Source organism: Parasteatoda tepidariorum, chromosome 5, assembly GCF_043381705.1.
Source record: "Parasteatoda tepidariorum isolate YZ-2023 chromosome 5, CAS_Ptep_4.0, whole genome shotgun sequence".
Taxonomy (NCBI): domain Eukaryota; kingdom Metazoa; phylum Arthropoda; class Arachnida; order Araneae; family Theridiidae; genus Parasteatoda; species Parasteatoda tepidariorum.
Genome location: NC_092208.1, coordinates 43,865,056 through 43,890,134, shown reverse-complemented (window position 1 = coordinate 43,890,134; position 25,079 = coordinate 43,865,056). Strand labels below are relative to the sequence as shown.

The window sequence follows — 25,079 nt, the reverse complement described above, 5'->3', positions numbered from 1 at the left end:
CATCTGATTTTTCATAATTCAGCAGATTATCTCTGGGTGATGGACTTTGCATATATCTCTCAGTGTATATTGAGTCTAAAAAAAAATATATAATAATTTTTATATAAGAGAATAAGTAGCTACAGTGTGCATATATTAAATACTAGCTGAATGTTCAGTCATTGTATGAGGTGAACAAGAAAGAAATCAATAAATTGGTATTTCTTCTTCTTCTTCCTAATTCCCAAAATTAGCAGGGCTAAACAATGTCCATGAAATTCATGACCCGGAGGAAGTCGGCCTCCACAAGTGGGTTTTCTAGAATGTCCCTCTTGTCCAGTCCAAGACAATCCAGGATATGATGGGGAGAAGCCTGCATGTTGTGGCACCTGGGGCAGTTAGGGAATATATTAACACTACCCTCGAAAGAAAGAGACTTAAGGCTGGTAAGCGCCGTCTAATTTAAATTGGTATTAATCAACACGATGAAATCATGAAAAAGGATATAGTATTTAAAATAATAATGTATCTGAAAAGGACATAGGTATTAAAAAATCGTTTTCAAAATATGTCGAAAAAATTTGTATTTTCATTATATCAAACTTCTTTAAATAATTACAGTTATGTAAAAAGTATTAAGCAGTTTTTGACATCAATAACAAATTTTAAAAGTCATTTATGTACATTTATATAATACTAAAAAATTACCTTATCTATTTATTTGAAAATCATTAAAAATAATTGTTAAAGAGAAAAGCTAATATCTACGAAATAATTGATATTGAAAAACGAATCAACTTTCAAGCTTCTTCAACTTGTGCAAGCTATCAGTACAAATAGCAACAGTTTGGAAAAGTGGAATAAAGCTAAGTATGGAGGATATATATCTTAATGGAGAAGGAGTAAAAATGTTTATATTTCAAAATTTATAAAACTATAAGTATAAAATGCAGTTAATTAATTGAATATGTTTTTTCAAATGTCACGAAATTTTTTTTTTTGAATATCAAGTCATTTGAAAAGAGTTTAAAATAAATTGATAGCGCAATAACATACCATAATACAACCAGCTTGTAACAGGTGCAACAGAAATTCCACAAGCAAAAGTGTTTTCTCCTGTTGCTAAAGCTAATGCTGAGGCAAACCCTCCATATGACCATCCAAAAATTGCCATATGTTTTTCATCAATAAATGAAAAATGCTCTCCCAAGAAACTAAGATAGTATGAAAAAAAAAAAAAAAAAAATGAGCGGAACAAATACAATCAACATAAATTATAAACCAACAAATTTGTAAAGTAGAATTAATTTTTTGGCTCATTAATTTTTAAATTAACTGATATTTGGACTTTAATTGAGCTTTGGGATTTTATTTAATCATTTTGCTTTACTCAGAATATGAAATCTTAGAAGAATAAAATCAAATTAAATAAAGAAAGAAATTGAATAAATATATAAATTAAATAAATATATAAATTAAATAAATATTTAACTTAAAATGAAATCATAACAACTGAAACAATTTTTTTTAAAATAAAAATAACAGCAATAATATTTTTAAATGATAAGAGAAGAGGAAAAAAAATGATAAGATCACATTTGAAAGCTTTTGTGTGTGGAGGGAAGCTAGGAAATCTCTTATGTAGAATATTATACAGAATTATTATTATTTTGATTTTACAAATGAATTTATAAATTTTAATTTTTTATTCATATAAAATGATTTAATAGAAATACAAATTTAAAAAAAATTCTAGCAGCATTAAAATATTTTGAAATACATAGATTAGAAAAAGTTTATGATTGTTATAAGTTTCAAACATGATAAAAGTATTTTTGATGAAGGGGGAAAGAGCTTATCTGAAATTACTAGATTTATATCTTTTGATATCGCAGATTTTGACGGAAAATAAATAGCTAAAGTAATATTAAATAATCATATTTTTCTTTCTTTCAAATGAATTGAAAAATTCTAACTAAAATTCACACAATTAATATACAAATTCTAAATAAATTTCAAATCAAATTAAAAATAAATTTATAAAATTACATCATTTATAATAAAATAAATTGATAAAATTATACCTTTAATATTTAGATTAAACACAATGTGAATTCTTATTACATTAGAATTCAGACATCTTACAGGAAAAAAAGGGATAGATTTCTTTTTTACCAAATATTTAAAAAAATTTAAAAGAAAAAAATTGACATTAAAGTACCTTGACACAGATATCTGATCCATAATCTCAACAGTTCCGAGGCGTCTATAAAGTTCATGTAAAATTTTGTCACCTTGATTACCACTACCTCTGCCATCTATACTGGCGTAAACAACATTCTTCTTACTAGCCAGGTACATACCCCAATTCACACTAAACCTTTCAGTAACCATTTGTGTTCCAGGTCCTCCATAACTAAAAAAGAAGGAAAAAAAAACTTATTAATCTAATAATTGAATTTCACTTACATCAGAATTATAATCTACTATCCCTTTATTTATTTAGAAGTTTTCACTATAATGTTTATTAAAATTGACCAAATTTATTTTTAAAAAGATGAGCCATTAATAAATATTAGCAACTAAAGAGATGAAAGTTGAAGTAAATAAAGGATAGAAGATAATATCTATTTAAATGATAAAAAAGGGGGGCTTTGGGGGACGTTCGTTACCTCGAGAGCTACAAAATATACATAATGGATTTTAGATGAGACTAAAACTTTTATAAATTCAGATTTTCTATAAATGTTAGCACAATTGATATTTTAAAAAAAGTGAGCCATTGATAGATATTTCAAAATGAAAAAGAAGGAAAATCAAATTAAATGAATGGAAATGAAATACTATTTCAATGATAAAAAAAGGTTTTTTGAATAGTTTGATACAATGAGATTTTATTTAATTATTTTTATTTTATAGAACATTAACAGTTTACAATCTTTTTCTGTATGAACGAAAATCTCATAAAATATGTAAATTATTATTACACTGAAATCCCCAAGAAAGACCACCTTAATTTACGACCACTTTTGGGAGGCATAGAATTTTTCCATAGGTTTTGTGTTGAGGAAAACCTATTGCAGAGATCGTTACAACCTCTTCCAGCAACTGAGCAATATCTGCACCAAATGCAGAAAACGTTAAATAACAAAACAAATAAGCTTATTAAAATGTATTAAAAATATTTCTCTGGCTCTTATTTAGAGAGCTCTTTTTGAAAATTCATAATCATGTTGCAGACAGAGTGCACAAAAGACGATGCTATCAATGATTTACTTTTAGAGGTGAAAGTTAAATTAGAAATAAAAGTTATTTTGGAAAAAAAAAGCAACTCATACAAATAAACTTCTCATCTTTTAAAGCTAACTAATTTTTATGATAAAAAATTAAATGCAAACTGAAACGAAAAACATAATTATTTTATTTATTTAAAATAGCTTTATCATTCATAATTGGTAAATTTGTTTTTACACATAATTATATCAGTTGGGATTATTTCTATGAACACTAAATTTTATTCATAGATCTGTTTTTTTCATAACGCCAGCAAAAATGGCCTTTTCGTACCAAGAAAATGATACAGACTAAAATTAAAACCGTTAGTAAAAATAACTTTGAAGTCAAGAAACCTCCATCAAGGACCATTTTACTAAGAGAGTTATCGCTCCAAAGAGGTTCCACTATATATTGCAAATACCTTCGCAGCTAAATAAATAGTTAATTTTGTTTTCGTATTTTCAACATTAAGAATTATACCTGCAGAATTTTTTGATCAAGGTACCTTGGGGAAGATGATCGTAATATTCATGTAGATGGATTTAAATGCTTCCCGTATTTGATAAATTTTCTATCTAAATATGAAGCCCAAGAAAGTTATAAGTGAAAGTTAAGTGGGATCATACTCCCCCATGAGCATTTACAGAATTTTTTGATCATGACACTTCAAGGATCAAGGGATAATGTATTTGAAGGATGCTGCTGCATACACTATAAACATTCCTCAATTAGGTTTCATAGATAATGGATATACAAGTTTCTCATTCATTGCATATCAATGTTACAATGATCATAAATATTTAACATTTACCATCAGCAGTTCCATGAACAAGAAGGTATTTTTTTCCTTTGAAATTAGAGGCCTGTTTCATGACATCTGATTTTTCATAATTCAGCAGATTATCTCTGGGTGATGGACTTTGCATATATCTCTCAGTGTATATTGAGTCTAAAAAAAAATATATAATAATTTTTATATAAGAGAATAAGTAGCTACAGTGTGCATATATTAAATACTAGCTGAATGTTCAGTCATTGTATGAGGTGAACAAGAAAGAAATCAATAAATTGGTATTTCTTCTTCTTCTTCCTAATTCCCAAAATTAGCAGGGCTAAACAATGTCCATGAAATTCATGACCCGGAGGAAGTCGGCCTCCACAAGTGGGTTTTCTAGAATGTCCCTCTTGTCCAGTCCAAGACAATCCAGGATATGATGGGGAGAAGCCTGCATGTTGTGGCACCTGGGGCAGTTAGGGAATATATTAACACTACCCTCGAAAGAAAGAGACTTAAGGCTGGTAAGCGCCGTCTAATTTAAATTGGTATTAATCAACACGATGAAATCATGAAAAAGGATATAGTATTTAAAATAATAATGTATCTGAAAAGGACATAGGTATTAAAAAATCGTTTTCAAAATATGTCGAAAAAATTTGTATTTTCATTATATCAAACTTCTTTAAATAATTACAGTTATGTAAAAAGTATTAAGCAGTTTTTGACATCAATAACAAATTTTAAAAGTCATTTATGTACATTTATATAATACTAAAAAATTACCTTATCTATTTATTTGAAAATCATTAAAAATAATTGTTAAAGAGAAAAGCTAATATCTACGAAATAATTGATATTGAAAAACGAATCAACTTTCAAGCTTCTTCAACTTGTGCAAGCTATCAGTACAAATAGCAACAGTTTGGAAAAGTGGAATAAAGCTAAGTATGGAGGATATATATCTTAATGGAGAAGGAGTAAAAATGTTTATATTTCAAAATTTATAAAACTATAAGTATAAAATGCAGTTAATTAATTGAATATGTTTTTTCAAATGTCACGAAATTTTTTTTTTTGAATATCAAGTCATTTGAAAAGAGTTTAAAATAAATTGATAGCGCAATAACATACCATAATACAACCAGCTTGTAACAGGTGCAACAGAAATTCCACAAGCAAAAGTGTTTTCTCCTGTTGCTAAAGCTAATGCTGAGGCAAACCCTCCATATGACCATCCAAAAATTGCCATATGTTTTTCATCAATAAATGAAAAATGCTCTCCCAAGAAACTAAGATAGTATGAAAAAAAAAAAAAAAAAAATGAANTAAATCCCACAGCTTAGGACAAAATTTCCCTTTTTTGCAGACATTCAAAACTCAATCAAATAAATGTAAGAAAATTTGGTTTTCAAGTCAATTTATATAAAAATATTGTGCAATAAATCTGTATGAACCGTCTGTAGACACAGGCAAATTTAATTACGACTGTTGGGAAATAAAAATATTTATGATGAGTGATTTTGAACTTTTTCCATTTGAATAGCAAGAGATTGCTATTGATTCTCTAAGTTAACATGATGAGGTCAATTATCCCTTAGCACATACTGATGTTATTTTGAATATCATGCACTCCTTTATATTTAAAAGAATAGTAATGTGGACAAAATTCAACTCATCATGGTCATTTGGACAATGGTTATGAAAATGCAATTATTGTATAGTTTTAAGCAGTACGAAATCTCATTCCTAGTTTATCTGCATTGTGTGAGTAATTTCCAACGAATTTCACAAGAAAAAACAATGTTAAATGCAATATAAGTTCATCAGGGTCAAAATTATTCCATCATTAACACCTGCAGAATTTTTTGATCAAGGTACCTTGGGGAAGATGATCATAATATTCATGTAGATGGATTTAAATAAATTCCAGCCTTATACTGGTATTTGATAAATTTTCTATCTCAGTTTGAAGCCCAAGAAAGTTATAAGTGAAAGTTAAGTGGGATCATACTCCCCCATGAGCATTTACAGAATTTTTTGATCATGACACTTCAAGGAAGGGATAATATATTTGAAGGATGCTGCGGCATACACTATAAACACTCCTCAATTAGGTTTCACAGATAATAGATTTACAAGTTTCTCATTCATTGCATATCAATGTTAGAATGATCATAAATATTTAACATTTACCATCAGCAGTTCCATGAACAAGAAGATATTTTTTTCCTTTGAAATTAGAGGCCTGTTTCATGACATCTGATTTTTCATAATTCAGCAGATTATCTCTGGGTGATGGACTTTGCATATATCTCTCAGTGTATATTGAGTCTAAAAAAAAAAGAGTGTATCAATTTTTATATAAGAGAATAAGTAGCTATAGTGCGCATATATGAAATACTAGCTGAATGTTCAGTCATTGTATGAGGTAAACAAGAAAGAAATCAATAAATTGGTATTAATCAACATTATGAAATCTAGTATTTTAAAAAATCGTTTTCAAAATATGCCGAAAAAATGTGAATTTTCATTATCTAAACTTCTTTAAATAATTATAATTAGTGTAAAAAGTATTAAACAGTTTTTGACATCAATAACAAATTTTAAAAGTCATTATGTACATTTTTATAATAATAAAAAATTACCTTATCTATTTATCTGAAAATTATTTCAAATAATTGTTTAATGATAAAAGCTAATATTTACTAAATAATTGATATAGAAAAGATATCAACTTGTGTAAGCTATTAGTACAAATAGCAACAGTTTAAAGTTTGGACAAGTGGAATAAAGCTGAGCATGGATGATATATATCTTAATGGAGCAGGAGTAAAAATGTTTGTCTTTCAAAATTTATAATACTATAAGTATAAAATGCAGTTGATTAATTTAATATGTTTTTGAAATGTCACAAAACATTTTTTTTAATATCAAGTTATTTGAAAAGAGTTTAAAATAAATTCATAGTGCAATAACATACCATAATACAACCAGCTTGTAACAGGTGCAACAGAAATTCCACAAGCAAAGGTGTTTTCTCCTGTTGCTAAAGCTAAAGCTGAGGCAAACCCTCCATATGACCATCCAAAAATTGCCATATGTTTTTCATCAATAAATGAAAAATGCTCCCCCAAGAAACTAAAATAGTATGAAAAAAAAATTGATCTGAACAAATACAATGAAGATAAATTATAAAATAACAAATTTGTAATATAGAATTAATTTTTTGGCTCATTAATTTTTAAATTAATTGATATTTGGACTTTAATTGAGCCTTGGGATTTTATTTAACCATTTTGGTTTACTCAGAATATAAAATCTTAGAAACATAAAATCAAATTAAATAAAGAAAAAATTGAATAAATATATAAATTAAATAAATATTTAAATTAAAATGAAATCATAACTAAAAGAATTTTTTAAATAAAAATAACAGCAATAATATTGCTAAATGATAAGAGAAGTGAAAAAAAATGATAAGATCCTTTTTGAAAGCATTTGTGGTGGGGGGGGGGAGGGCTAGGAAACTAGTAAATTCCTTATGTAGAATATTATACAGAATTATTATTTTGATTTCACAAAAGAATAAAAATTTTTTTTTTTTATTCATCTAAAATGATTTCATAGAAATACAAATTTAAAAAAAAAAAATTCTAGCAGCACTAAAATATTTTGAAATACATAGATTAGAAAAAGATTATGACTGTTATAAGTTCCAAGCATGATAAAAGTATTTTTGAATAAGGGGGAATAAGCTTATCTGATATCACAGATTTCAACAGAAAATAAATAGCTAAAGTAATACTAAAATAATCATATTTTTCTTGCTTTTAATTGAATTGAAAAATTCGAACTAAAACTCACACAAAAAATGTATAAATTCTAAATAAATTTCAAATCAAATTAAAAATAGCTTTATAAAATTACACCAGTTATAATAAAATAAATTGATAAAATTATACCTTTAATTAATTAATAAAAATTTTTTAAGAAAATTTTTCAATTAATTAAATAGTACAAGGTAAATTAATATTATATTAGAATTCACACATCTTACAAGAAAAAAAAAAGATTTCTTTTTTACTGGATATTTAAATAAAATTTAAAAGAAAAAAAAATTGACATTAAAGTACCTTGACACAGATATCTGATCCATAATCTCAACAGTTCCGAGGCGTCTATAAAGTTCATGTAAAATTTTGTCACCTTGATTACCACTACCTCTACCATCTATACTGGCGTAAACTACATTCTTCTTACTAGCCAGGTACATACCCCAGTTCACACTAAACCTTTCTGTAACCATTTGTGTTCCAGGTCCTCCATAACTAATAAAAAACAAATTTATTAATCTAATAATTGAATTTCACTTTCATCAGAATTATATTTTGTCTATTAATATTGACAAAATTTATTTTAAAAAAGATGAGCCATTAATAAATATTTGAAACGAAAGAAATAAAAATTGAAGTAAATAAAGGATAGTAGATAATATCTATTTAAATGACAAAAAAGGGGGCTTTGGGGGAAGTTCGTTACCTCGAGAGTTACAAAATATACATAATGGATTTTATAAAATTCAGATTTTCTATAAATGTTAGCAGAATTGTTAAAAAAAGTGTGCCATTAATAGATATTTCAAAATGAAAAAGAAACAAAAATATACTAAATAAATGGAAATGAAAGGCTTCTTGAATAATTTGATACAATAAGATTTTATTTAATTTCTTTCTTTTATAGAACATTAATAGTATACTTTTTCTGTATGAATGAAAATCTCATGAAATATGTAAATTATTATTACAGTGAAATCTCCAGAAAAGACCACCCGTATATAGCGACCACCTAAATTTATGACCACTTTTGGGAGGCACAGAATTTTTTCATAGGCTTTGTGTTGAGGAAAACCTCTCCCAGCAACCGGGCAACATCTGCACTAAATGCCGAAAAGGTTAAATAAGGAAACACGTAAAAATATCAAAGTGGCATTTTAGTACCAAGAAAATGATACTAACTAAAATTGAAACAGTTTGTGAAAAATCATGTACCTTCTATAATAATTTTGAAGTCAATGCAGGTAACCTCAAAGAACGACTAACCTCCATCAGCGACAAACGACGAATTGTCGCTCCAGAGAGGTTCCACTGTATATTGCAAACTTAACTATTAACTAAACAAAAAACTATTTGCAGCTAAATAAATAGTTAATTTTGTTTTTGTATTTTTAACATTAAGAACTATTTTTAAGAATAAAAGAAAAGAATAACTATAGTGACGATTGTTGTTCTTAGATAATTATTTTACTGGGGATAGGCAGTTGAAAAGAATTCACTATTTTTTAGGTTTTGCAGCTTTTGGAAAAACAAAACACAAATTGTAGGAATTATTTTTATTTTAAACATCTTCCACATAAGTTTCAGTAAATACAATTTGAGGGAGCGCTTTCTGAATATAACAAGCATAGATTATATTTTTTCTTTTAAAGAATAAATTATTGGCAAAAAATCTATTTTTTATTTTGCAGTTTTTTGGTTTAGAAAAAATGAAATAGGCCACAGGAGCCAAGGGATCTTTCTCTTCCTAACCTATTGGATCAAAGTTTCATTCAAAATTGATAAGAAAGCAGTCACTTCTTAGTTTAGAGATCCATTATTTGGTGAAAGATAAACTTAAGAATGTATCAATTTTAATGAAAGACTTAAAGAATATATCAAATTTTAATGGATTTAAATTTTTGTGTTAATGTGGGAATTACAAAAAAAATATCTGTTTTTAGAACTTGATTTTTGCTCAGTTGTAATTATATGGAAAAGACTTCAACAGTTTTTTTTTTCATCCAGAAAACGGTTAGAAGGTAAAACATAAATTTAATTACAAGAAAAAAGTAGGAAAAATGTTATGCATAATTGGATGACAATAATAAATCTGATTAAATGGAGAATTAAGAAGCGCAAGAGCTAAAAAAGCTATATTGCACCAAATTTAGAATAAATTGGATTCACTATACTTAAAATAAATCAACACAATATTAAGTGCTGAGGTAAATTATGATTGATGCAAAAAACTAAAGAGCAAGGGGGCACAAAAGAGTTTTTTTTCATATTTATGTAAAGAAAGAACTCTGTGACAGTAAAAAGTAAAATTATTTGAAAAATGTACAGTAAATGTAACATTTATGAAATTTAAAATGATATGAAGATATGAATAATGGTTTGAAACTTGCAATGGTTTGAAACTGGCAAAGAGCTGGTCTTAAATTTCGATTTTTATCTACCTAAAATTTTATAAATATAGAATTTAAGGTGTTGTTTCAAATGATAAGAAGTTTTACTGTAAAAATCTGTTGTAAAACAAAATATACACTTAAATTTAAAATAGAAATATTGTTGCTGAAAATAATTACGGGGTAAAAGACTTACACTTCAACAAGCATGGGATATTTAGTTATTTCATATTCTTGTAGAGCAGGTGGCAAATACAAGCGAACATTTGCGTCTGAAAAAAAAAAGTTGAAATTATTGTCTCAGGAGCAGAATTTTATCTTTTTAACAAGACAATGACAGTAAAAATTCTTAGAGTATTGAAACTGAAACAATTTATAAACAACTCTCACTAGTTAAATTATTACAATTTCTTTAATGTTGAATAATTTTATTTTGCAAATAAAAATTGCAAAAGGAGAAATAATAATTTGTTGAATATCAAATTATATATAGCCTGGATACCTTATTAAACAACCTACCTCCTACATAATTAAACAAAAATTATTAACTCCATAATTGAAATTTTCATTGCGATTTGGACACTAATTATTCTGTAAGGATCTTCATTGTTCTGTGAAGCATGGAAAAAGGTTTAAGCACTTTTTGCTTTAAGGACGATTTACATTTAAAAAATAAATTGCGACTGTTGGGTTGGCAAAAAAAGCAACTTCGGTTTTTAAGTAAGAAATGAAACTCAATTTTTTCTATACGAAAATCAAATATCATAGATTCTGTTTCTTGCTTTTTAGCCATCTTCATGATAACTTCTCTTCATGACCAGCCATAGAAATTCTGGTTTTGATAACTTCGTAGTCATAGACTGACAGAACTTTTGGTCCTCATCAGCAAAAACTCAATTAAGTGCAATTTGAGGCCATTATTATGATTGACATTTAAAATGTTTTGTAAACTTCAAAATAAATGATAATCCAAGATCAGAGCTTCTGGGAATTTCTCCCACCTCATTTAGGGCATCCACATTCAAGCTCTATGGCAAAATTGCCCATGATCAATGGAGCGCTGCTGGCGGTCAGAGACAAGCTAAGGAGCTGAATCCTGACTGTCCTAGTGTACGTCAAAAGGAGCTTTTAAAGCTTAATAGAAACAGTTTAAGGAAGATCATTGGTCTTCTTACTGGACACTGCATCCTCAGGAGACACCTGTACATAAAATTTGAGCATTTAGGGCAGCATTGCGTCAAAACCTGGGAACTGCAAGATGTTCCTGTAAGGTGCTTGCTGAATTTTATTTCAGCAAGCTTTCATGCTAATCATGATTTAGGGTTTGGGTGCAATAGATCTCTGGACGATGTGACCTGCTCTTTGGAGCTGCCCAACCTCTAAGTCTAAGATCAGAGCTTCATGGGTATGGAGAATTACTTTTCACCCAAGATTTAATAATTTTGCATGCCTTGATAAAGATGTGCCTGGACTGACATTGTCAATTCAGAATACAATTCCTTAACGATTTGTGATCCCCTATTAAGTCTTGACTTTGCACCCCAATGGATTACCATTTATTTCTAAGTTTACAGAACCTTTTAAATGGTAAAAATTTCAATCATATCGGTGGACTCAAATTGCACTAGGTTTAGTTTTTTGTTGATAAGGAAAGATTGCACAAGAACATAAAACAGAATCAATGATAAGTGGTAAACTAAATTTAATTTCTTACATGGAAAAGATTGAGTTTTATTTCGCTCTTAAAAACTGAAGTAACTTTCTTGCTTTTGACAGTGACATTTATGTGGCATTCAATCTATGTGAAAGTGGCAATACATTCTAAATAAAATAAACTAAAACAAATCATAAGTATTTTAATCTATTAAACTGTAATATTAAAAAAAAAGTGATTTCAAATTTTATTCCTACCTAGCTACCTGAAATTGCAGAAGTTTTACATATTATATTTTAAAAAAATATTGAAAAAGGTAGTACTACTTACAATAGTTTCCATCAATAGGCACTTTGAGATTTTTTACTTTGGGCATAGCTCGTTGATCCACTAATTCCCGAAGCTCATCATTTGTATCCATTATTGATACTAAATAAAACAAAAAAGGTTTATCAAAATTTTATAGACAAAGAAGATAAAATTTTTTTAATATTATTTAGTTTAAAAAAAAGTTTAAAAGTATAAAAGGTTCAGGATGTCAGCGAGAAGACATTTTGAAATTCCCGAAATTCAAGATTTTCTCTGTAACTTGCAGACAACGCTGGTCCAAAAAAATAAGATTAAAGGACAATTTATAAATTCAAGGATGCTGATTTTGAGTAATTTACTAAATAAAAATTATGTTCACAGCATGCCTGTGAACAAATTCTGTCAATAAAAATTAAAAAATATGTACATAATATTTACATGATGCAAAACATATGTTAATATGAAAATGAAAAATAAAACAACTAAAATTAACTTTCTAACATTTACTTGATAAAGGGAATAGCTTGATAAATGAGAGGAATGAAATATATACGATCTATATTTAAATATATTTATTACATAAAATATCAAATTAGATCATGGAAACTTGAATGATATTTTGCTACTTTTATTTTAGCTATATTATGGCAAGCTTTTCGTTGGAGGCATGAACTTCTCAGCATCAACTCTCACTTAAGAAATTTTCGAACACTTTTTTTAAAAAATGCTTAGCTCTAATCCTTCATTATCCCTTTTTAGCAAACAACTGGCACCGTTTTTTTCTCCAATAAAACTAATTTCAGTCTTAGTCAACTCAGTTAACTTAGCCTTAATTTCAATATTTTTAATTTTAAAAAGTATAAATGCGATGTGATTTTTAAATTGCAAAAAGACGAATCACAACGTTTGAATATGTATCACAATGTGTGATTTTTAAACCACTTGAATATGAATAGCGTTGCTTGATTTTTAAATTGCGAGATGAATAACAACGTATGATTTTTAAATTGCGTGAATGAGAATCGTGATGTGTGATTTTTAAATTGCGAGAAGACGAATCACAATGTATGGTTTTTTAAAAAGCATAAATAGAATTACGATGCGTGATTTCTAAATTGCGTAAATTTGAGCTGCAATGCGAGATTTTTAAAAAGAGGGAGGACGTATCTCGATGTATGATTTTTGAATCGCGATGTGTGATTTTTAAATTGCCAAAAGACGAATCTCAACGTATGAATTTTAAAATGTATAAATACGAATCATGATGCGTGATTTTCAAATTGCGTGAATACGAATCCCGATTTTTAAATAGCGAGAAGAGGAATCACAATGTATGATTTTTAAAACGCACAAATAGGAATTGTGGTGTATGATTTTTAATTCGCTTATATATGAGAAGTGAGGAGTGATTTTTGAATTATGAAAGACGAACCCCAACGTATGATTTTAAAACACATGGATACGAATCGTGACATACAGACGAAAACAGGTTAATACAATCCCGCCTCTTAACATAGTTTTAAACGGTTCCACAGTTGTGTTGGTATGGAAATGACGTCAACAACTTTAGGACCATAGATATCACTGGGAAGAAAGATGGGATAAAACTTGTATGCATCTTACTTAGTGAAGCACTCTTTACAGATTGAAGTAGTCAGTGATAGCTTGTTTTAAAATTTTTTCTATTTTATTAAAAATTCTTGAGAAATTCCCTGATACATCCAGAATCAACAAAGTCTCTGATTATTCCCTGTTTACTCGATCACTGAACATCGAGTAAATATTTAAAGTGGAAGAGGTGAAGTGATGTTAATGCTTGTTTTAAATGACTTGCTAATGCTTGTTTAAAACATACATGTGATTGCTGGAAGAAGAAATTATCTTAAAATTTTTTTTTCAATGCATAGTTTTTTTTTTGGACTAAATTTTTTTCTTTTTGTTCATAGATATATGAAATTTAAAGAGAGAAATTTTAATTTAAGAATTTTTTTTTCTCATCGATACATAAAAGATATATTGAAAAAAATTATGCAGACCTCCTTTTTCGCTTTTTGCAAGAAATCACTTGAATCGGGCAGGCCAAGAAAGGGTGAATTAAATGCATGTTTCTAGATTGTTGCAATAAATAATATCAAGATTTTAAGAAATAAGTAAAAATGAGTAGATATAACTGCTGAAAAAACGATAGAATTATCACGTCAAATTTAAATATTCAGGTGCGTGATTTGAATTTTCCGTATCATAATAATATTTGGATTTTAAAAAATTATGTGAAAATTTAACAGCAACGACTGAATTTTTTTTCTGATCTGAAAGCCGATAGGGTTTGGCACAAATCTAGTGCATCAAAAAGTAATTACTAAAATGTGAGATACAAATTTCAAATTTTTCTATACTGTATAAAAATATCGAGATTTAAAAAAACCATGCGAATATAAGTAGCAAAAACAATGAAAAAATTGAAAAACAGTGATATCATCGCGTCAGAAGTGACTAATAAACGATCAAATTGAATTTTACGTGTTGTAACAATAATGTATAAAAATAGACAAAAACAATAATATTAAATAAAACAAACCTATATGATTAGATTGAGTGAGACGCATTTGCACTTGGGGTATTCCAGGTCCCAAGCAATCCAAAGCATAGTAAGTATAATTCAAACTGAATGATGCATCATTATATAAACAATCGGGCCCTAAATCACAAGTATAGCAAGTTACTGTTTTCGGTTTGTTATGAGTTGTATCTGTCACTCCAAATAAGTGTCTTTCCCCAGGTTTGCCATCTAAAGTTGAGATATAAAACCTACAAAAATAAATAAAATTAACAATAATGACACAAATGAAATAAAAAACAGAGAAAATAAAAAAAATTGAAATATGACATCAAGGGACAAAAAGTCTTTTCAAGACGCAACAATACATTATCCCATAAATCGAAATTGTTTGGTCTTTTTATCACAGTACACTAAATACAAGAATGAGAAAGACATCAATATTTTTTAAAATTCATGCTCATTTCTGCGTTTGTACACTGAAATGATTCCAAACTGTAAGAAGAACAGCCACTAAAACATATATTTTTTATATTTATCGTGTTATTTATCATATCATACACAGGAGAAAAAATAAAATAAACAAATAAAAAAAATTCCACATTTTGGAAAGGCAAAAAACATCAAAATTCAACAACTGTTTCCTTCTTCAATAATAATAAAAACACAACAATGAAAACATTATGAAAGGAAAACCATCAGTAATAGTTGCTAAAAATGAACTCAAAAGTTTACCTCACACATTTATGTAAATAAAATAAAATAGTGTGAAAGTTGAAATGGCAAAAAAATTTGCAAACGGGAAATCTTATAATAAAAGTATGGGAAATCTATTATGCACAATTTATTTCTACTTTTGCTATTATCATATTTCTGTGTAAATGACCCATTCTAGGGGGAAAAAAAGAGGAGTAGCAGTCTATTACTTTAGTTTAAAGTTCTAATTAGAAAAAATCTAGATCATTCCTTTCACTTAAAAAATACACAATGCAATTACACTTTCTCACAGCACAAACTAAATAAAACATAATTGGTGTCAGAAAATGTAGTAGATAATGCCAACATCAAATCATTTTATAAAAATATATCTAAATTTGTAAAAGATTAAAGTTTTTTCTACTTACACTATTTTCTCCACAGTATTATATCCTATTAGTGAAACAACATCATACGTCCCACTCGTAAGAAAAGTTTTTTTGCCCGACTAAAAAAAAGAAATATTTTTATATTACTATCTAAAAGAAGATAATTGGAGAAAGATATATTTTTTCAGTTTTATATTTTTTTTTAGCTTTTCAATGCAAAAAATGCAGTGTATTAATGCTAAGAATGAAATTCCTCAAATGAATAATTTTGATTTCCAACAATGTAACGTGTCAAAGGATTGTAATAAGAAAAGAAAAAAATAATTGTCAAAAGTTAAGCTTTTTTTATGTTGAGATATCTTTTAAGCATTGAACACTGACAATAAAGTTATCTTGTATATATAAGTATTAATTTTTTAAGAAAGTTATGTGGCATCACTTAGTCAGAAATTTCAAAGTTAGAAAAACGAGTTTTAAGAACTTAATTCATAGCATATCTGAAACTTTTTTTGTATTAAATTAATGACCCTTTTACAACTCTATGATTATTTTTTTCATACCTATTTCATAGGCAGCGTCGAAAATGTTAAAATCAACATGCGGTACACAACTACTACTTTAATATACATAAAAACCATTTTTATAACAATTGTTACAGTCATTTGGTACTTAAGAGAGTTGATACAGATTTTAATGAGTACCCTGAACAAACAAAATAATACCCAATCTAAAAACAAATTTGTAAAAAAGGATCACTTAAATAATAGGAATAATAATAATAAATTAAAGAAAATCATAAATGTTTTAATAATAAAACTTTTTTGGATTTGAATAATTAAATTAATTATAAAATTAGTTTATATCATTGCAACTTACTTAGTGATAAGTTGAAAAGTGCATTATTTGAGTAAAGTCTATTAATGATGACAAGATTGAATAAATAAATAAAATATTTATATTTAAAAAAAAACATATTAGTACGAAACAAAAAAACATATAATTAAAAATAGGTGAAATGAAAAATAAACAAATTGATGTTACTACTTACCTTTGCATCAACTTCAGCAACATGTCTAAAACGCCCAGCACTACCTTCTGCGGGACCAGGTAGTCTCATAAAATATCTTTGTTTAGTGGGAGGAGTGAATAATATCTTGTCATACAAGTCAATCCAGCCATGTCCGTTAGTATCTTCTTGTAAGCTCTAAAAAGAAAGCTGAATTAATTGACTGAATATTTCATAGTAGATTAAAAGACAGACATTTCTGTTCTGCAAAATCAGGTAAATTTGAAACTTGAACATTTTTGCCTTTGAAGAAAACAAGCACTTTTAATGACTTGTTAAATGCATTTAAAACTCAAATTTGAATTAGTTCGTAGCAATTAACATTTTTTGGAAATTGAGTTATGATCAAATTCAGTGGCATTATAGGATGGTAGAGCAGGGTGACATACTGTGAAATATCAATATGATTTAGCATGAGGATAATGGTATTTCAAAAAGTATTCTCTTGGTTTATTGCAAATAAACTGTCTTAACATCGTTACCACAACCACATATAATATTATTGTTAGTGTCGATAACAAAAAAATTTGATAAATATAGAAATACTGCAAACTAATAAATAGGCTCCGTCCTTTGACACTGATGCTCTCCATCCCCAAAAATTGCTATGCAATCTTATATAGTTTGCTTTGCAAACAATACTTGCTACTTTGTTAAAACCATATGAAATGTTTTTTAATATAAAACCTTAAAAATTTAAATCATTTATTAAAATATTTAAACTAATTCCTTTCCAAAAAGTTAACATTTTAAATCAATTATAAGTTGTTAAAATAAAACAAAAAAAACGGCATACAATAGGAAAATTTTCTGAAATAAAACTATAATTATGAAACAAATAAAATAACTCTTAGGGAAAACTGATTTTTCATGATATTGATTTATCAAAACTTAGAAATAAAAAAAACGTAATAGACGGCAATCTAATTTATCATTTTTGTGAGAAATGGACAAAAACTGTTCTTCTCTCTTGAACTTCAATTATGAATTTCAAAACTTTCAGCGATCACAGTAAAGCCGTTAAATGACAAAACTATTAGGAATTAAAATTGAAATAAGTGACATACAATAGAAAAACTTGCAGAAATTAAACATTAATTATGCTTCTAAAAAACAATTACTATTAAAGATTAAGAACTTCTTTATAAACACAATCATTTTCAGGAATTGGAGCTTGGGCTGTCAATGACCAAACTCTTAAGAAGTCCACATAAAGTGGGTTTTAAATGATGCAAAAGCAAAGTGCAGCATTATATTCATAGATATTATTCCACAAAAATGTCTTGCTTCGATTGAATAATAAATTTTTTAGCAAATCAGGAATGATTGCTTATTGGGCAACTTGAATTTCCCAACATTTCAATATTTACCATGCTTACCAGAAATTTTTTTTTCTTTTGCCAAGAAGTGAGCAGCATAAAAACTACATATTATGATTACGGAATCAACATCAACAGGTAAATCATTTATGACGGCACATCTATTTTGTATCCTTCAAAACTGTCATTGATGCTTTCTTTTGCTTTTCAAGTACGTTTATTTTTTTTGTTCAAAAAAGCGTAACAGCCCGACTTATACACATTTTTAATAGATAACAATAACAATGAAAAAGTTATTAAATCTGCATAAGAAAGTTACTAAAACATAATATAGAACACTTTGATTGTTGATATGAATTATTCGTTTTTAACCTTTCAATTCTTCCCAATTATGGCTCAGTTTCTTTCAACTTTTCGTTGTCCCCACAAGAAAAGAATTTTCATTTAGAAATTAGTAAACGTGTATGTTTATACTCATGACAGCTCACAGGCTTGATATTTCAGTTCTTTGCAACCAACAAAAAAAAATAAATAAATTAGGATTTTCTTTGTTTCCATGTAAGATAAATTTATATATGGATAAGTTACAATAGGAAAATATTGCGATATATCAATATTTTAGCATGACATATCACTATATTAAAATTCCCATATCAACTAGCACAAGAGCAAAAAGTTTTAAGTGACAAACAACCAGTAAAAACACTTGATTGGTAAGACGGTAATGCACAACTTAAAAAAAAAAAATAGTTCAGCACATAAAAATGAAAAGGACTGCAAGTTTTTAAATTTGAAAAATGCCAGTTATCTCTCTCTCTCTTTTTTATAAAAACTGCACACAAAATATTTATCTAAATAAAAATGTAATGTATTTAAAAGTTTCATTTAATTATTAGAAAACTTACTTTATATTAATGGACCAATTGATAAAGGAAAAAAAATGAAAGTTTTTTAGATTTAAGAAATATCCAGGAAAAAAATATACCTTTTTGCATTCCCAGGCATTGTTTTCATCACATATACTGATCATGGAAGAATTCTGAGGTCTTTTTAACCATACAATAGAGACAGAAGTATCGCTCGCCCACTGCAATCCAGTAAAATAATAATCCCTGCAAAGAAAAATTAAAATATTATTATTATGTCGGTAAAAAGTATGTAACGACATTTGATTAAGGGTTTTAGGGGATTTGCTTTATCCTATTCTCAGAGAAATGGCAGGATTTGAATAAAAAATAGAGAAATGACACGGCAATGCCAATATGACACAATTAATGAACAAACGAATGATGGATGGTATTAGTGAACGGGAAACTCTCAACTCTAGAATAAGAAGACCACTGATACACAACCACCTGATCTATGACCTCAGCCCCAGCTGGTTGCTTATAAACAAGATGGGGTTTTAATATTCAGCTGCTGGCCAAGGTCGAGCTAAGTTTTTCTACCTAAGTTATGTTAAAATATAATTTCTACATGCCTAGGTCTTTTATTTAACATAGATTTAGTATCTGTTCATGCATTTTAATGTAACCATAATTATTTTTGTAATGTTCATCTAGAAAATTTGTTGCATTATTTCTTCATTCATGTTTTACATGGCTTTGTGTTAAATAAAAATCAATCAAAAACCTTGGTGAAACAATATGGAATGTGGCACTTAAGGGAATCCAAATTTGAGGGGAGGGCCTACTGGAAATAGAATGAATAGAACAGCTGCTACTATAAATAAATCCACGTTTTAACAGCCAATCCGGATCCATACCCATGTTGATGTGGCTTGCAGGCATCCAATTAGCACACAAGATGATACTCATTTTAAAAAAAAAATACTGATTTCAGTAAAAATACTAAAAATCTCATATTTGATTCAGATTTTTCATTCGATTTTAGTCACACAACCAAATATAAATAAATCAACCAATTTCATTTGATAAATTGAACAAAGTTAAGGTTTGGTTTTAAAATGTTTGTCTTAATTTTTGTAAATTGTTTGCAACTTTTGAACCATACAAACATTTAGTTCATTTAAAGCATGTTGAAGTTTCATTAATTTTCAATAAAATATATATCTCAATCTACAACTTGATGTCACAAAAATAGTTTCAATTGGTCAGTCATTATCAATCAAACTTATTTTAAATTTTGGAGTATGTCGAGATTTTCAATAAACACTTGTGATATTTCTTTAAGTTTCGTTAAAATAAACATTTGATTGCTGCTTCATCTTGTAATAAAATCAAGTGATCAATTGATCTTTGAAATTTCTAGGAAACCTTGTATTATAATACAAAATGAACTTCGAAGATGGCATAAGACCTAGGGATCACTATTTTGTCCTACAAATTAATTGCGTACATACTAAAAAAAAACATTAAACACCCATAGTTAGAGGACGTCAGAGACTAACAGACTACCCAGCTAGGCTAAGTAAGATTTGTAGTGGCTTCCACACGTATGATTTTCATTATAATTTATAATGTTGCTAAAATAAATTAAGGCTTGATATATTAACTTATTTGTTAAGATAAGTCGCCGTCACATTAAATAATCTCAAAGCATGGGTTAGTTACATGAGAAATTGTAATTAAAATTAAATTTTTGCTTAATTTCTGTGTTTGGTTATAAAATTTATATTTTAAATTCTTAAATCAAATTTTATATTTTTTCCATTCCCTTAACATTTTAGATAAAAATAAGGGCTTTAATTAAATACAATGATTAATTAAATATTATAATTTTCTTTGGTAAAATTATTTCTCTTTCTTTTCAATCTGGAAGCACTTATATTAAAATAAAAGACAAATGCCCTAATGTTCCCTTCAGACTATATACAATAATTTTAAAACAATTATACTAAAATATATTAAAATTTGATATGAAATACATTAATTGATAAATGGATAATAAATGAACAGTATAAAATTGTGAAAAAATTTCTTAAAGAGTATTTTAAAAAAGAAAAATATTGCCTTCAAGTGTTAACAATTTGTGTATTTACACAAATAGTATTTTTGTATGTACAAATTGTATTAATTGTATGTACAAATTGTATTTACACAAATTGTATTACACAATTTGTGTATTTACAGCAAACAAGTAAAATAATTATTTTCCATAAAAAATTGATTAAATATCCTACAACTTACTAATTCCTCCATATGAAATTCTCTTATCTTCATCCTCTATAAGGCAGATTAGAAAATTTGGGAAAAAATTATTAAATTTAAAATATTCAAATATTATAAATATATTTTCCTGCATATTAAAGATTTGTTTTTGTACCAGAACTGCTGCGTTGGAATAAAAAAAAATTAATAGGTTTTAAAAGAAACTATGGCCGATTAACACGCAAAGATTTGTACAAAAGCCCGCTACAACAATCTAAAAAGGATAAAAAAGAAAACATACTTTTTGAAGGAGTGGTGATAAACAATTAGTCAAAAACCAGTCTTTAAAAACAAGGAAATAGTCTATAAAATGCAGACGTCAGTAGTAAACAGAATTTCTTTATTTTGGGATTCATCTTTTATATATTCAGGCACAGGTAATATTGATGATGTCAGAAAAATGCATCAATTTGTGTTCAAAAAGAAAAACATCATATGGAGCTCAACACAACAGTCACGATGGTGGAGTGTCCGAAAGCTGGTAAATCTCAAGGGCTCACTGCACTAGCATTCCTTCAACAAAAGGACGACACAATTCTGGAAAAACCAATAGCGCTGGAAAAATGATGTTGGTTTGGGATTTAGAGAGTAGCAATGCTGCCCAGAAAGCATAGCTGGAACAATTCGATGAGATGCCGTCTACGGAACCATCAACAAAGCCATTCAGAAATTCGTAATAATGGCATCCATCCCCATCATACTGGGAGAGATGCAAAGCTGCCCAGAAAGCATAGCTGGATCAATTCGATGAAGAAAAAGGCAAACATCTGGATTTAATTTAAACAGGAAGATTAGATGATGCCAGGAGTCAGGGCATCAGCAGCATAAACAACAGTGGAAGAGATGGTTCTTTAAAAAAATATATTTGCAGAAAAAAGTTTACTGTGAGCAGCGATATGCCTGCGTCATGTTTCACTCAAGGGGGGAGAGACGAAGCAGTAAAAAAAGACTGATCGGTGAAAAACAGCCTCTGAGTCTTATCGAATGCACTGGGGGCGAAAAATAGAAGACTATTTATAGAAAAAGCTAAAGATGGGTTACAGTTAAATGAAAATTAAAAGTTACGGTTAAGAGAGGGGTAAAAAAATAAAGTAAAAGTTTAAGTGTTTAAAAATTAAGGGTAGTTATGGTTAGGAAAACGTTGAAATAGAGAATTCAAATGGAACTACAAAGGACGCTGACGCACCTGCAATTGAAAGAAAAAGAGGGGAGCGGACATACCAAGCACTCCAAAAAGGGAAAGTGTAGAAATTACAAAAGTGACTGCAGGGACGATATAACAATGCGATCAATAATTTAGCGAGTGACACTATGTCACAGTTTTAATCTCCCCTGATTGCATTGATGATAGCAGAAGAGTAGCATTGTCTACTTTGAGAACCTCAGATTTAGATTTGCACAATGTGGGGCTACTTGTGGGCATTATTCCTAGTTTCTGCATAATGTCAAGGAATATACACACTTGTGTTTTTTTTTATCGGGAAATATAATCAATAAAAAATAATTATACATAATATAACAATTTTAAAACAAGTACTTACAGCCCCTGATAATCTTTTGGAGGTTTTACTTCTGAATTAGCCTTTGTGGTTGTTAAGTCCGTTATCCAGATGGTAAGACTAGGATTAGTTTTTCCAGCCTAAAAAAACATTTACTAATTATCAAAATGTATATTTTAAAGGCTGCAAATTGCAACAGATTAATGATAGGAAGGAAACATTATATTTTCAAACAAAGTAAAAGTAATTACTCCAACTCCTTACTGTTATAATGAAAAATAAATTTTCAACTGCAAGGAATGGATAAGAAAAAGGTTAATGAAATAAATTTAAAAAATATGTTTTTGCCCTCTAAAAATTGTGTGTTGTGATTCAGAAACTAGAAATAGAGATCAATAAAATTATAGCTTACTGGGGGCAATAATTTTTTTTTTGTTTTATATCTTATTTATTGAATTTATAAATCAATTAATAAAGCCAACTTTAATAAGTTGATGGAACAATTAATAAAAATTTAATTAATAACTTTCAAGAAAAAAATATTACTGATTATATATGATAAATTAAAAAAATTATTGATTATTATGATATCTTAAAAAAATTATTAATTATCACTATTTGATGTATTAAACCACACATATTTTTAAAACTAAAAAAAAAAAAACAAAGAAAAAAAACCTAGAGGAAAGGTAAAATTCAATAATGACTTTCTTAGGGTTTTATCTTTTAATGGCCAAGGTAAGAACATTATGTCCTATCAACTATGATCTTTTTCATTGGTATATTTTTTAGCTGATTAACATGGAATTATGATCCTCCTAACTACCCCTAGTGGTTTCGCCCCTGATATGATATCTCTCTTTTCAAATTTACACTATAAAAGATTAAACATGCATCTTATGCATTTTGGATATGTCACATTTTAGAAAATATACAACCCCTGACTTATACTTAGAGGTACATGTTGCAGTAAGTGCCATAGCAGTACAAGGGTGCTTCTACATAAAATACATTTAATTTCAAACCTAATTCTGAAAAGAATTATAGAAATTTAATAATAAATAAAATTCTTACTTTTGGATATCTTAAATTTATAATTTCTGGATAGACATTAGTAATATCTGAATAAGGTCCATAATGAGCATACTGCAGTATGTTTACTTGAGTGTCATTGAACGTAACAAAGCATAATTTTTTACCATCATCAGACCACCATAAAGCATGACTGGAACTTAAAACTTCCTCTAAAATCAAAAGTATAAATTTAAAATAAAGATCTTTTAAATATGAAAAAGAATAAAAAACTTTATGTAATATTGTAGAACCTTGATCGATTATTTCTCCAGTGACTATTCATTACGAACGATAGATGTATGAAAACAACAAATGTGGGTCAACTTAAAATATCAAAGAGTGACTTGAAAATGTATGAAAAGTGATAAAGTAATGAACTTGAAAATAAATAAATTTATAATTAATCTAAAATAGTTTAATGCAAAAGAAGGAATGATGGAACATATTTACTTATTTGAAATATCTAGAAATCTTATTTTTAACACACTCTTTTTCTTCTTATCGCAAACAATAATTTTTTGCCTTTTTAACAAGATTGTTGTTTATTTCCTATGAATTCGTATGAATACAGAAAGCTCCTTATTGTTTAAATTGTTTCGACGCCTTCCAAAAATTTTCTCGCAGATTTTGGACAAGCTCACTTTCTTCATTGATATCTCATTGCACTTCTTTAGATTCTGCAACTATATCTTGAACCGACATCAATTGATGCATAAACGTTAAATATGATGTTTGAGGCGTTTTTACTAAGCTACAACAAATCCTCATTTTCTTCTTCATCATTAGCAGCAAGAGTTGCTTTTTTTAAAATTCATTTTGAATTTTAAAAAAAGCAACTTCAGTATTTTCGGAAAATATCAGTAGAATTTTTGAACGATAGAAGCGAGAATCTGCTAGCTTAAACAATCCAAAAGGGTATTATTAACATTATAAGAATAGCATTTGTGACGGGACCATTAAAACAAGAAGATACTTAAGGGGAAACATACGATGCGGGAACAATGAATCAAGATTCGACTGTACTTAAATTTTTCATTTTACACTCGTATGTTAAATACTAATTTTGGATCAGTTATTTTATTTAAATATT

The 25,079-nt window shown here is 27.9% G+C and overlaps 1 protein-coding gene across 6 annotated transcripts in view; it reads right to left on the bottom strand.

The window, feature by feature from the left end:
- The window catches only part of LOC107452244 (prolyl endopeptidase FAP), a 128,181-nt gene that overhangs the window by 3,241 nt on the left and 99,861 nt on the right, over positions 1–25,079 (bottom strand). For all 6 annotated transcript variants that reach the window (XM_071181373.1, XM_071181374.1, XM_071181375.1 and 3 more), the window contains exons 9-19: positions 23,990–24,159; positions 22,958–23,055; positions 19,232–19,358; positions 16,910–17,065; positions 15,901–15,980; positions 14,798–15,027; positions 12,241–12,339; positions 10,453–10,528; positions 8,167–8,361; positions 7,014–7,171; positions 6,227–6,364 (exon numbers count right to left, since the gene is read on the bottom strand). In XM_071181373.1, the coding sequence (XP_071037474.1) occupies positions 6,227–6,364; positions 7,014–7,171; positions 8,167–8,361; positions 10,453–10,528; positions 12,241–12,339; positions 14,798–15,027; positions 15,901–15,980; positions 16,910–17,065; positions 19,232–19,358; positions 22,958–23,055; positions 23,990–24,159 (1,527 nt within the window). The remainder of the gene's footprint in view (positions 1–6,226; positions 6,365–7,013; positions 7,172–8,166; positions 8,362–10,452; positions 10,529–12,240; positions 12,340–14,797; positions 15,028–15,900; positions 15,981–16,909; positions 17,066–19,231; positions 19,359–22,957; positions 23,056–23,989; positions 24,160–25,079) is intronic.